Below are 14,328 nucleotides of genomic sequence, written 5' to 3' on the forward strand. Positions count from 1 at the left end.
AGGGGGAAGGGACTCTTCTAAATTCCAGGAGAAACATCCCAACAGGGATAGCAGTCCAGTCTGGAACAGAGTTCCTTCAGAGCTGCTAGGCTCTCCCTCATCAGAGATGATTTAAGCAAAGGATGGAACGGGGGAATTTGGTAACCGCATCGGGAGGGGAGCCGGAGACAATCTTTGAGGTGGAATCCAGGTTGCGGTTTACTATGTGGCGCCATCGGAACCCTGCCCGTCTCCTTGATCTGCACCCTAAGCTGCCTGAACTGCTCCTTGTGGGTCCCCCAGCAGGTCTGTGCGGGAGAGAGAGGGTCGGCCTTGGAAGACCTCCAGCTCCTACGATGCCTCCTCCAGCCCCTCCCTGCAGAGTCGGCCCCTGCCCCCCGAAGAGGTTCGGAGCCAGGCTTCAGATGACAGCTCTCTGGGGAAGATCTCGGACATCCTTATGATCCCACGGCCCCACCTGCACCTGCAGTACGAAGTCAGCAGCTCTCTGGGCTACACCAGCGGCCGAGGTCAGCACAGGGCTCAGGGCATTAGAGCCTTCTTTGGAGCTGGTGTTTGGTCAGCCTTTCAGAGTTACTAGCTTTTTAAAAAAAACATTCAGAGTCCCGAAAGTCTACTTCCACAGTGCAAATTACAACTCACTCACAAGCCAGACAAAATACCCAACAGCAGTCATGGATTCCTTCCCAGAGGACACTGGTTTACCTTTTCCTTTCATTTCCTTTTGGGCTGGTTTCATTTCCCCAGCCCAGAATTTAAAACTAAACAGAATTCCAGTCCTCCTAGAACTCTTCTTGGGCGTCACCTTCACTGTCTTATCTTAGAAATGTCACTCTGTCTGAGCCCCGGGGATTGGTTTGACACAGCGCGCTGGACGTGGGTTGGAGCATTGTGGAAACTCAACCTTTGTTGTACATGCTGCATGAACCAACAAGTAATTCTAGGGTCAATTGAGAAGATCTTAGGTGAGGAGAGCAGTGGTGCTCTGTTAAGCCAAGGTTAGGATTGAGCCTGTTGTGGTGGGTCCTTGGTGCTCTCTGAGCTTGGTTGTTTTCTTGCAGACATTTCATCACCAAACTAGATAACATCATCAGTGCTGTCCATGAACCTGTTGCACAGCACAACCACTGAGAGCACTTCATTCTTCTGGGAAGCAGCTCCTTCCTCTCCTTGTCTTGATCCATGTCCTCCTCCTCTTCCTCCTCTCTCTGGCCTTTGCTGCCTCCTCTTCCTCTGGATTGTCTCTTGCTCTTTGGCACTTGGGAAGCCATGATCTCCTCCTGGGGTTCTCCGCTCAGGCCTTCTGTGGCTTCCTGTGCACTATCTCCACAGGGTTTTCAACTCTTGCTCCACCTGCTCAGCCAGGGGAAATATCTGGCCAGATTGTCCTCTGCAGTAGCGTTTGACATTCTTCCATTGAAGTTTCACTGCTAAGGAAGGACTGGATGGAGAGATGGGGGTTCTGGTTTGACTAGGACTGCGTATCCCTGAATAAGTTATTTCTGCTGTAAAAATGTAGAATGATTCTGTGGGCTAAACACTAAGGGTCATTAACAATGTAGAAACATGCAAGGCTGTTCCAAGCTATGTTGGATCCCCCCAAACTGCTTACAACCTGATTTTGAAATTATAACAGCCGCTGTGAGACCTGCCACCACTTGAACCTCTAAATAGAAATGATCCTTGGCTCCATTTGTTGAGAAAGGTAGAGCTTATTAGAGATCATGTGGATTGCAGTATTGCAAAATCAGAACTGAAAACTGTGGGTCAAAACCCCCAAGTTCTTTTTCCTCCCTTAACTCTCTCATTGTTCATGGCAATGCAACTACTCTGGTTGAGGCAAGATGTTTCCCTAACAAGTCAGTCCAAGCGCATTTTGGTATGCAGCTCCCTCCTTCTTCCAGGTGGGTGACCTTGAGGCAGCTCCTCGAGGAGATACAGAACTACTTTCATTTCCACCCAATCCTTTCGCCCTTCATTCTCCCTCCCCACATGTGGTTCATGAGAGTCTATTACCACCTAGTAGTAAAGAGAGCACAAAAGAGCATAAGGTGGCAGCTGACGGCCACACCCCCATCACCAGCCCCATGCAGTCACACAATTGCATTTTGGGCTCTTTGCAGCCAGCTCGCCTTTATGACCGTTTGCAATGACCTGCGATCACATGACTATGATTTCCAATGTTTTTTTCCAGGGTTCTGGCGTTTCCAGTGGCAAACGCCCCGTGGATAATATGGATTTGCTTAATGAGCACTGCATTCATTTTACAACTGCCACATTCATTTAACGGCCATGACAAAAAAGATAAAATTTGGTCTGGTCAAATGGTGATCTGCTTAATGACCATAGTGACTTACAACCAGGACTCTGGGCTTGATTATTGTCATAAATTGAGGACTACCTACATGCTTAATCCTAGAAACACCGCACTGAGTTGGCCTAGTCTAGGTCCCTGCTCTGTGCAGAATTTAAAATGCAATGTGTGCCCTAGCCTGCCTGATTAGAATGGAATTGGAAATGGAATGGAATGGAAATGGCAATGGAAATAGAATTGGGAATGAAAATGGAATAGGAATGGAATGGATTGAAATGGAATAGGAATGGAAATGGGACGGGATGGAACAGAACAGAATACTTTGTTTGGCCAAGTGTGATTAGACACACATGGAATTTGTCCCTGGTACAGAAGCTCTCAGTATACATACAGACAACAGAGTGATAAATCATAAGATACAAACACAGAGAGGCATTTTTCATTTTTCACCATTAACTACGTGGAAACAGTAACAGTGTACAAGCAAAAAGTAGGAAGAATCTGCAGAGATGGGTTCCTGGAAACCTTTCCAGCTGCTGAAAAAGAGCCCTGCTCTGGGTCACGTGACTGGGAAGGAAGCCCCCCCCCCCGCTTGTTTTGGTCTGGTCTTCCTTCTGCCTGCTTCCCCCCCCCCCCAACACACCAAATTTGGTCCAGTTTGGGGAGAGCTTTTCTGTTGCAGGAGAGACTGGCAGAGTCCGGAGTTTCTCTGGGGGTCTTTTCCCCCTCCATTCCATCCGGCTGGAAAGAATGACAAGGACCTCTCTGGGCTCTACAATTCTATGATATTTGGGAAAACAGTATACAGAATCTGCATGCCTGGGAAAATTGCACAGAAAGGAAACTAAGAGGAAAAAGTTGTGTTGGGTAGGTGTGTTCAGAGCCTTGAGTTATTTGTAAAAAATAATAAAGGCAGGATAGAAGTAAAATAATTAAAAAATAAAAACGGACTCACCCTGAACAGTTACTCAGTGTCTTCGGAAGTGAGGTAACTGTGTATCCTTCACTAACCAGTAGATACTGGTGCTGTGGTAACAGTTCTCTGCCTATGAATTAAGTTTCTGTTCCCAAATGCTGGAACCAAGGAGACAGTCTTTTTTTTTTGTTTTTGTTTTAAATGTTCTCAGTTCTCACCCAGCAAACATATTTGGATGTTTGAAAGAGAAAATGCAACTAGCAACTCTCCCAATCTAATAATATGGGGTGGAGGCCTTTTGGGAATCCTTGGCGCGTCCTCTTGAGCCCTCACATACTGACTGGAACGTCCTATTTTGTGCCTTGGAAGAGTTTCTGGCAGGGACCTTGCTTGAAAGCAGGGCCGGATCTTATTGAAGATGAGTTTTTACTCCACACAGATCACCTTGACAACATATTGGAGTCTCAGCAGCGAGACTTGAGCGCCCCTGGAAGATTTCACGTGGGGAGTGCCGAGTCCCGGCTGCACATCCGTTCTGCCGGGGGATACACACCACAGCGGGCGCTGATCAACCCCTTCGCCCCTTCCCGGATGCCCATGAAGCTCACATCCAACAGGAGGCGCTGGATGCACACCTTCCCCGTGGGTAAGGAACTTCTCTTTGGCCTTTGTTGGTGTCGTAGATGTGTAATATGCAACTTGTTCTTTTGGGGAGCTTCTGCCACCTATAGAGGTTATGTCACCAACTTTTGCTTGGTTTGCTTTTTGTTCTGTTGTTAGAGTTGCTTCTGTTGTCAAATTCTTTGAGAGCCATAGCCCAGTCAGGAAAGCTTGAGTTCATTGACTGATTGATTGACTGTGTGCCATCAAGCTGTTGTCCGCTGTTAGCAAGCACAAAGGTAGGTTTTCTCCATGATGCTATCCCCCCAATCTGTTCTTTTAGATCTTCCAAAGGTGCCCCCATCGCCTCTATAACAGTCCACCCATCTTGCTGCTTGTCATCTTCTTCATCTCTTTCCTTCCATTTTTCCCAGCTTTGGAGCGTTTTCCAGAGAGCTAGATCTTGCACACGTGTCGTCTGAAATAGAATATCTGAGCCTGGTTGTCATGGTTCCAAAAGATGAAACCCTTCAAAAGAACTTCGAGGCATTGTTTACCTTAAAGAATCTTTTATTCGGGAAACAAAGTTGAACTACATAGTTGAACCCAAAACTAAATTCCCCTCCCCTGGATACAAAGTTTCAAAGTACACTTCCCACCCTCAATGACCTGACATATAAGCACATCCCCCAATTAGCTTATAACACGGACTTTCTCCCCAGCTCTCCAGCCTGCCAGAACGTTATTAGCTCCGGACCCAGTTTGTCCTTGAGTTCCCACGGCAAGAGTTATTATTATGGCTAACTAAGCTCGCATCCCGATTCCCCCTCCCTGCACCAACTAATTCTAGAAGCAGGAAAAAGTAAAAAGAGAAAATGGCTGCTTGTTCAAAATCTGTTGTCAAAGCAAGGACATCCGATGTTAGCAGCGTTGACACTGGTCTTTTGTCCCTTGTGTCAGAACCCACTCCAATCCACAGCTTAAGAAAGAAAGACTCTTGGAGGCAAGATTGCCCAAGCAGGAACTTTTTTACTTAGACATAGATGACAGAGGATATACTGTAATAGACAGGATCTGGAAACTGTCTCACAGATCGATATTTTTAAAGTGTCCCCGAGCAAAAACGCCACCCCTCAGTCCATTTGGTCAGTTCCTGATCAGTCAAGTCTCAGGTGTCCAAATCCTTGTGGGAAAGGGAGAACCAACCCTCAGTCCATTCGTAGCACAGTCCCTCCCTCTCTCCCCTTCACATTCCATCCGGAGATGCAAGCCAGAATTCCCCCACCCCCTTTCTTAGCTGCTGGAAAATCAGAGAGGGAGAGGATTTCCTTTCATTGGTCAGGGTGAATAAACAAAAGGTTACATCTAAGGGAAAGAGATGGGGCAATAAAGACCCCTGTCTTCTCTTTTGTCTTCTCTTTCCTCCTTGGGAATGGCAGAATCCAGTAAGGGGCGGGTGAGATTTGGGTTTGCACAGAGAGGGAGTTAGAAATGAAATATAAATGGATTCTGACACCTTGAGTCAAAACTCTGGGTTGATTTGTTTAAAGAGCCATCAGCTGTTTCCTTGGCTGGCCATATTCTTCCCAGGAATCTTCTCCAAAAACAAAGTTGAAAAATGTCAATTCTCTTCCTATCCTGCTTCTTCAAGGTCCAGCTTTCACTTCTGTAGGGTGTCACTGGGAATGCCATGGCTTAGTCCACGTCTGATCTTTTTAGATATAGAGACATCGTAGCATTTAAATATCTTTCCCAAGACCTTTTCCAAAACATACTGAGTATGCTTCTACAGTTTGACTGCTTCTTGGTTTAGTGTCGAAGGTTTATCTTCAGCATCTTCATTGTCAATTCTAAGGTTGATTGTTCTGCCTGTTGTCATTAGTTTGGTCTTTATATTTAATTTCAGTCCCATTTTTCACTGTGCTGTTTTGGCCCAAGATGGCTGCCGTAAGACAGCTCTCTCAGTGAGCTCCTCGTCCTTTTATATGGTTGCAAACCAGTTCATTTTCATTTAATTTTTATCTAATATTAACTATTATCTAGGAAAGTTAAGATTTTTTTTACTAGGAGTTGTAGTTTTATGATTTTAAATTTATGATTAGATAGGATTAGGTTTTAGACTACGAGTTCTGAAATTTGTCAGCTTCAAGCATTTGTCAATGAAGTAGAAGTATGTTTTAAAATCCCAAGGATGCCAAAACAAAAGGTAACAGTAAAAGCAAAAAGGGACTCTAAAGGAAAGCCTAAAAGGGGGCATAAATTGGATATAGTCAGGAGGAAACCCTAATTACAACATGGTGGCAACAACACCCAAACAACCAAAGATAAAGGACTTATTTCAGATAATGGACACTGCAAGTAAGTCTCCTTTTTTCTCTTTGCCCCTTGTAACTGTTTTAAATAAGCCCTACTCCTTACTGGATTGGGAGGAGGATGACCGTCTTTGTGTGGAAATAGAGGCTTCATTAGGAGACAAAGTGGAGAATAAGGATAATATTAAGAGCAATTTTAAGGGATACTTGGACTTGGTTGCCAAGAATTGCCTCTTGACAGCACAAAGAGTTATTGCTATATTTGATCAGCTCTTGGAAGCAAATAAAAAGATTGAAGAATTAAAGTCTGTAATGGGAAATTATATCTCTAAATTGGATAAGGAAGTAAATAGCAACGCCCATGCTCCAAAGCTTACTTTGAGTTCACGGACAGCTTACATGGACTGGGGGCCTCAAGGTAGAGAAGACACAGAGGAGAGGCTGGTTCTACAGAGACATAGGATACTACTCCAAGTTGAGGATGTTCCCTTGAACAGGGACAGGTGGCATAACAGACAAGTAATACTGAATTCTCTTTCCCAACTTTTACACTGCAGGGTACATTCTAATGAACTAACAGAGATTTCATGGCTCCCCAGTAGACATGGTTGTAAAAGAATATTTTAACCATATTCTTTTACAACCATGTCTACTGGGGAGCCATGAAATCTCTGGGCAGATCGTTCTTCCATCAGTGTTGCTTAGGCGTGAAGGCTTTCTAACCAAATACTGTATTTGGGTATTTTATACCACCCAAATCCAGCCTTTGCTAAAGTCTGGGCAGAGAGCCAAGTTAGGGAGGGAGATTGACTCCAACCTTGAAAATTCCAAAACATTAACGTCCAAGCAGAGAATCCCTCTATTAACGAGGATAGAATAAGATAAGGATAATAAAAAGAGAACTCATATCTACTGAATGGAAAATTACAGTTCATGGATGATGAAGAAGAATTCATCAATTTGCCACCCTTTGCCCAAGAGATCAACAGTTGATTTTAAAGAAAATTGGAATAATTAGTTCAGTTTTGAAATTGGCAACTAATGCAACAGAAAATCTGACCACTGCTCTCCACTAGCTGCTCTCCTGTGGAACTATTATCAAGCTGGGTTTCTGAAAGCACCAAATCCCCAACAAATAAAAAGAGAAGGTGTGCCAATCCAAAGCAAAAAGTAAAGGAAAAGTTACTCAATTAATTAACTAACTAACTGTGCTGTTTGACATTTAGAACTAGGCTTGCAAAACCCCTGCATTCTGGGCTCTCAAGAGTAGTATCAACACAGCACAGTTTATTGGTGTTTCTTACTCCACATCTTGGAGTCCTTGAGCTTTAAAAAAGATCTTTCTGCGCCTGAATATGCTGTATGTTAGAAGGCTGTGTGTGTGTCTCATAATTGGTGGGATGTGAGCAACAGTATATTGGCTTGCAAAGTAGTGTCTGGATTATATATTCTGGTTTACATAAAACAGTGTTAGCAATCTTGGAATAAAACTGGACTTTTATTGTGTTTCTGTTATATTAAAAAGTACTATGTGAAACCCTTGATTGACTACTTACTGGGTGGTGGAAGTCACTATCCAGAGGCCTACTTGATAAGTACGTCATACGGAAACTTGCAATTTTGAATGTAAGGTGATTTTGACAAGTTATTCAGGCCAGTTCTCCAATGAGCATCATTTTGTCAGGATTGTCTGGCCAGTAACCAGCTTGTTTGGGTTCTGTGAGCTCATGCTTATCTCATTAGGGGTCATGTCTAGCCAATTTGTCTTCTGTTTGCCTCTTTAATTGCCTGTAGTTTTCCCAAGATCTGACTCTTGCCTTGCATTGTGTCTCCAAAATATTTAATAATTATTAGTGGTGCTTCCACAACATAATAATACCTAAATCTATTAAAGCCATAAACATTAAAAACCTGGTAGCAAAGACAAGCTTCCACGTGCAATCCTTTGTTAAATCCTCTTCTACGCTCCACCCTGTCCCAGCACTTGGCAGAAATAAGTTTTTGCCCAGCACTGTGGATCTTCGCTCCACTCCCAATTTTTTCTGGGTATAACAACTGGCTGACCAGTCTGTAGTTACCTTGGCCTCTATTCCCCCTTTTAGAAATGGGATTTATGCATTAGAATTTATGCGTGTATACACACACACGTAGGGATGCGGTGGCTCAGTGGGTTAGGACATTGAGCTTGTCGATCAGAAGGTCGGCAGTTTGGCGGGTCGAATCCCGAGTGCCGCGTAACAGAGTGAGTACCTGTTACTCGTCCCAGCTTCTGCCAACCTAGCAGTTTGAAAGCACATAAAAATGCAAGTAGAAAAATAGGGACCACTCCGGTGGAAAGGTCACAGCGTTCCGTGTGCCTTTGGCGTCTAGTCACGCCGGCCACAGGACCACAGAGACGTCCTCGGACAAGCGCTGGCTCTTCGGCTTTGAAACGGAGATGAGCACCGGCCCCAAGAGTCAGAAATGACTAGCACGCATGTGCGGGGGAACCTTTACCTTTACCTTTTTACACACGCACACACACACACACACCATACGTACCCAAGAGTACTTCAGTCAGCTTTGATTAGGGAGATTAACGAAACAGCCAAACGTGTGATTGGACAGGTCCTTCTGGAGAAGCCATCCAGATCCACCACCAGACCCGCCAGAACATGGCCGAAATGCAGGGCAGTGGGCAGCGGGACTGGACTCACTCCTCAGCTGAGCTGTTGGAACTTGCTTATCACGAGGCGGCTGGCAGGTAAGGGCATTTAACGAGGGGATCCTGAACTCACTGGGCCCCCTGCCGTAGCAAGACCCCTTCCCCACTCAGGAGAAACTTTTCCGAAACTTTTTACATGGATAAAATATTTATAGCTTGGAGTTGAACTGTGGGGTCCTTTGTACTCTTTGAGCTTGGTTGTTTGCTTATAGACATTTCATTATCCAACTAGGTAATATTATCGGTGCCTTAATCCATGCACTGACGACATTACCTAGCTGGATCGTGAAACACCTGGAAGAAAACACCAACTTCAGAGAGCACCAAGGAACCCACAAAAATATCTGTTCCTGTCATTTGATTTCCACTTTAGCTGGGTGCTTCCATTGCTCAGTCTTTTTACATATGTCCACTGAGGTTATTTTGTTTTAATTACCTTTTGATTTTCTTTTCTGGGCATGGAGAACCCGCATGATAACAACTGAATAGGATATGCACGGGGAGGATGTTTATCATCCGTTGTAAAAGCATCATGTGGGTGGCCCACGTTGCCTCCTCTGCTTCACCTGACTTGCGGAATGCTTGCTGAGCACATGGGGAACGGCTGCTGGTCTTGCTTTTGTTGGGGTCCCTCGGTGGGCATGGAGTTGGGGGTCTGGCCCCAAGCAGAGATGCCTCGGCCTAAAGTGGCTCCCTTTCTTCTCTGCAGGCATGGCATTTCTAGACAGTCGGAGGACAGAACTTCTTGCTTGAGCTTCAGAGACACGAAAGATTATCCAAACCAGCTGATGGGCAGCCAAGCTCCAGGTAATCAAGCTGACATGGGGTGTTGCTTTCTGGCTGACATGGGGTGTTGCTTCTCCAGCTGGCTTGACTCGCACCCACAACACACACACACACACACACACACACACACACAAACACACACACACACACCACACACCACACCACACCACCCCGGCTTTGGATGCTTTAATGTAGCTGCGAAGAGCTGATCCCCTGAACCATTTTGAGCCATTTTTCTGCTGCTAGGATTTCATGGGCACTCAAAACTGAACGGCTGCTGGAGTTGGCAACTTGTATAGCAGAATAGCAGAATTGGAAAGGACCCTGAGGTCTTCTAGTCCAGCCCTCTGCTCAAGCAGGAGAGCCCAGCCTTTCAGTCAAACGACTGTCCAGTCTCTTCTTCGTTTTTAAAAAAAATATATTTGATTAACTTTTTACAATAACAATCTTTAATGCTTCGTTCATATACTCAAAACAATCAATTACAGTTTAATTTCTCCACTTAATATCTTAGTTGGTAATATATTTCTTGATCCTCTCTTCTTCCAATAATAACCTCCTTTTGTCTACATTAAACAAATATAATTCTTAATATTTTCAGTACATACCAGGTTGAATATAAACAGTTTTTTTGAATTTATGTGTACAATAACATCAACATATAACGTATTTTTTAATCAGCTTATGTTTCCATTATATTTATAAAAGTCATCTTATGAAGTCATTATATGTCCTGTTTTCAAACTTTTTATTAAAGCTTAGTTTCCCCTCAGTATTCAGACCACTCTTATCATTCGTACTTTTCTCAAAAGTCATTACTTTTAAACATCCAAACTTTTCATATATTCTAGAAGTATTATACTACTTATATATCTTATTTCTCTTACTATAGGGCCCCTTTACAAATTTTATCTATTCTTTTGGCCATGTTCCAACAATGTTTAATCTTATACTACACCATCTAATAATCTTACTCCAGGGCCTCTTTATAAGTTTAGCTTGCCAGGTTGTATTTTTGTGAGTGTTGTTGGGGACAAAAAAGTCAAGCCAAGTAAAATATCATTTTTTGTCTCCCACGTGATGATTCTTTGTTCTTTAATCCATTTTATTTTTATTTTTTATCCTCCAATTTGTTTCAAAATCCTGGAGGATAAAATATCTTTTTCTCTTCTTTATGACAGTGAGGTTTTCCAGATTTTTTTTTGTTTCTACTAAATTGTAGTTTTCTTCATTTAAATAGCTTTTCTATTTAAATCACTTTCATTTAATTTATGCTCTGTTGTCTGATTTATTTGTTCATTCTTTGTTGTCATTTTTTGAGTGTTATTCACTTGTAGATTTAAGTTAGAGATATGTTCATTTATATTGTCAAGCTTATTTCTAATCTCGTCGTGGTTTGAAACAATTATCATTGTCGCAGCATTGTATACATTTTTTCCTGGGGTGTATTTGTTTTGTCTTGAGTCATCCGTTCCTTCAGATTTCTGAAACTCCAAACCGGGGTCTTCAGGAGAAGGTGTTGAGTATAGTTTTCTATCACTTTTAGATAGGTATAGAACGTCCATTTTATCTCTCCCCTTTTAGTAATTTTTCTTTGGTGTCGTAGCCTTTTAATTGGCTTTATCAAGCCAGCCCACCTTAAGTTCCAAACAATCAATTCTTACCTAGTTCTTACCTTTATATAATAGTTTCCGATTGTCCAGGCCCCACTGAAAACAATGTTTTGTAACAGTTCTTCTTTTCAGGGGTCATGTAATTTTTTTTAATATAAATTTTTATTGCTTTTATATAAACATATATTTAAACAAAAAAAATATATACATATAAAAAAACAAGACATAACATAAACAATACAATCAACAAAAATACAACAAGAATACTTAGCTTCCATTATTCCTAATCTTACTAATCATTTTCGGGTGACTTCCTCGAGCCCCCCCTATCTGCGTTTCTTCATTAATCATCATTAGCAATTTCTATTTCATAATTTTAAATCGTATTTAATATCTATCTATATTTAATTTCTTATCATTTAACAATCATCATTTCATATTGTCCTTAATATTAAACATTAAACTCTAAAACTACAACTTATAAACAGGGGGTCATGTAATTATCAGCCAGTCAGGATTCAATCCAAAATATTTAACCATCTAAAAGTTTTCTAGTAATTTCTCCTTTAGAAGATTAGCCAAAGGCCAAGATTTTTTTTTCTTCTCTGCAAACAATTCTTCAGTTTAAACATGCAGTTCAGTAGGTTTATAATCCCAGAAGGTCAGCATTTTTAAAACAAATGTAGTTTCACTCAGTAAGAGATAACTGGGCGCTTTGTTCCCAGCTGTTTCTAGGCGTCTTGCCAAATTCTGAGTCAACACAGTTGTAGTTTCCTCTAATCTTCCACTAGATGTCACTGTTCATATTCCAACTTTTTTTTTGTTCTTTATATAATATATATTTTGTGTGTGTGTAGAAATTCCATCAATAATTTTTCAGGTATAAAGTTTTAGCAGTTTTCTTAGTTTTCAAATTTATCCAATCTGTGATATTTTGTATTTTTTTCCCCATCTGAGTTTATAGTCCCCTCCCTTCTCATTTTGGGAGGCTTTTTTGCTTCTTGGGATCTTTTCCAGGAAATTAGGTATAAAATAGGAGAGAGAAGATCAAATTCCTCACCCAGTTTCAAGCACACTGTTCACTTTTGTGCTGGTTAGTGCCTGTGGAGTACAGCTGCAAGTAGCTTGGGCTGGTCAGTGAAGGCTTAGAAGGCTTTCCCCGAATCGAACAGAACGCCGTCATTCCAGAATCGCCGGGGCATCCTTAATTGTTCCCCTTAGTTCTAGGTTGCTTCTCGCCTTGGTTAGTTCCCATCCGTTGCTTCTTGTCTTACCTTCTGGTGCTTGGGAAAATAGGGTGACCCCCTCTTCTTTGTGGCAGCCCCTCAAATATTGGAACACTGCTATCATGTCATCCCTAGCCCTTCTTTTCACTAGACTAGACATACCCAATTCCTACAACCCTTCTCCAGGGCCCTAATCATCTTTGATGCTCCTTTCTGCGCTCTTTCCAAAGTCTCAACATCTTTTTTATAATCTGGTGACCAAAACTGGATGCAGTATTCTAAGTGAGGTCTTACTAAGGCTTTCTAAAGGGGTACGAGTATTCATGTGATCTTGATTCTATCCCAGTGTTGATGCAGCCCAGGACAAGAATGTTGTCTGTTGTTCTCCCGTTGCAGCCAAGTTCCTTCTGCGTTGCCATTCTCTGTGTGGGAGGTGATGCTCACGGGATTAGGGCTCCCTCCCTTCGAAGAGGCTGGGGCAAGAGAACTCTGCTTTGGGTTGGTTGGTAAGAAGCGTGTAACCCCCTTGATGATTGGAAGCCTCAAAGATCTTTACAGCATAAAAATAACAATAAACCCAAGCTGTAGCTTGTAAAATTTAAAAGCAGGTCAGCTCTGAGGCAAATCAAGGGACTGATTTTCTGTGTGTAGGTGGTAGTGGTGATTATATTATTTGTTTGGCTTGCATGTGATCCTTTGGAATCTGATGCCGTTCCTTGAAGGCCCTCCATATCCCCTTCTCTTTCAGCAACGGCAGGAATCAATGCCCAGACACCCAACAAGGAGCTGCCGGGTGGCTCACCGGATCCAAGTAAGCACTGGGAAGGGTGGGTGGGGGGAGTTTGGAGTGCATAAACCCAGTGATTTCGAGAGCTTGGACCTGTGAGTGTCTCTTGCATGGAACTCCTTCCCAGATGCCACGGAAGGCAGGCAGACTCTCTCCCCCTCTCTCTGGGAGGGCTTTGGGGTTCCCGCTGCTGGAATTGCACCCCTGTGCCAGGTACCCACGAGGGCAGGGCTTCATCCTTGAAAATGTTGTCTTCTGAGATCCTAACCCATAAAAGAAAAAACAAAAGCAAGAAGCAAGCATGTGTCGGATGGATTCTTTAGATTTTTGGCTTGTGGTTTTTGTCAGCCTTCCTCCAATCAGGATGGAGAGAGCAGCTAATAAACCTTCTGATTCAAGGAGAGCTCCTGGATTCAGTAGGGAACACCCAGCGGGAGAGAAGAGAAAAGGTGCCATCCATGCTGGATCTCTCCCTCCAAAGGGATAACAGCCTTTCCCCCACAGTTAGGCAGCAATAAGAAACAGAATGCAAGCTCTTATTTTAAGGAACGGTGCAAATGGGAAACCCCATTTTAAGCCCCTTCTTCTCTTCTCCCTCATGGCCCAGAGGGAAAGCTTCTTCCAAATGTCCCTGCTCTGAGGCAGTGAAATCAGATTTTGTACTTTGATTTGGCTTTTGGAGGTGCAGAATTACGATGGGATTGTGGATCCCACGTGAGTGATTCCTTCAAGAATGGGGAAGCAACCTGGATCAGTTTTTAAGAAGGAAGGGCCGCCTTAGGCCAGCGATCCATTGAAAGCCCAAAGGAGATCACTCCTAAGCAGCCCTTGCCTTGGGGTGGAGGTGAGTTTGAATGCTTTCCCATCTCCCTTCCGGACAGCCCTCCTGACCGGAGAGTAGAGCCCTTCCCTCCTTACAAAAGAAGGTAAGAGAAACACCCGCAAAGCTGGGCAGGCTCACCCCGCCATCGAGGCCTTTCCGCGCATCCCAGGAATGACCAAGGGAGCCACCTGGAGCCTGAAGGGAAGGGCCGATTTTGGGAGGCATAGTCCCGCCAACGTCCCTTCTT

At 43.3% G+C, this 14,328-nt stretch overlaps 1 protein-coding gene across 14 annotated transcripts in view; it reads left to right on the plus strand.

The window, feature by feature from the left end:
* Positions 1-14,328, plus strand: part of DEPDC5 (DEP domain containing 5, GATOR1 subcomplex subunit) — a 74,397-nt gene that overhangs the window by 25,770 nt on the left and 34,299 nt on the right. For 13 of the 14 annotated variants that reach the window (XR_014493797.1, XR_014493798.1, XR_014493799.1 and 10 more), the window contains 5 exons: positions 283-509; positions 3,670-3,876; positions 8,750-8,885; positions 9,556-9,653; positions 13,220-13,282. Coding sequence is in view for 10 of the 14 variants with exons in the window: in XM_083373843.1 (XP_083229969.1) it covers positions 283-509; positions 3,670-3,876; positions 8,750-8,885; positions 9,556-9,653; positions 13,220-13,282 (731 nt within the window). In the remaining 4 variants the exon portion in view is untranslated. The remainder of the gene's footprint in view (positions 1-282; positions 510-3,669; positions 3,877-8,749; positions 8,886-9,555; positions 9,654-13,219; positions 13,283-14,328) is intronic. The other variant, XM_083373848.1, reaches the window with a different exon arrangement.

The sequence above is a fragment of the Vipera ursinii genome, assembly GCF_947247035.1.
Source record: "Vipera ursinii genome assembly, chromosome: 14".
In the NCBI taxonomy this organism is placed as follows: Eukaryota; Metazoa; Chordata; class Lepidosauria; order Squamata; family Viperidae; genus Vipera; species Vipera ursinii.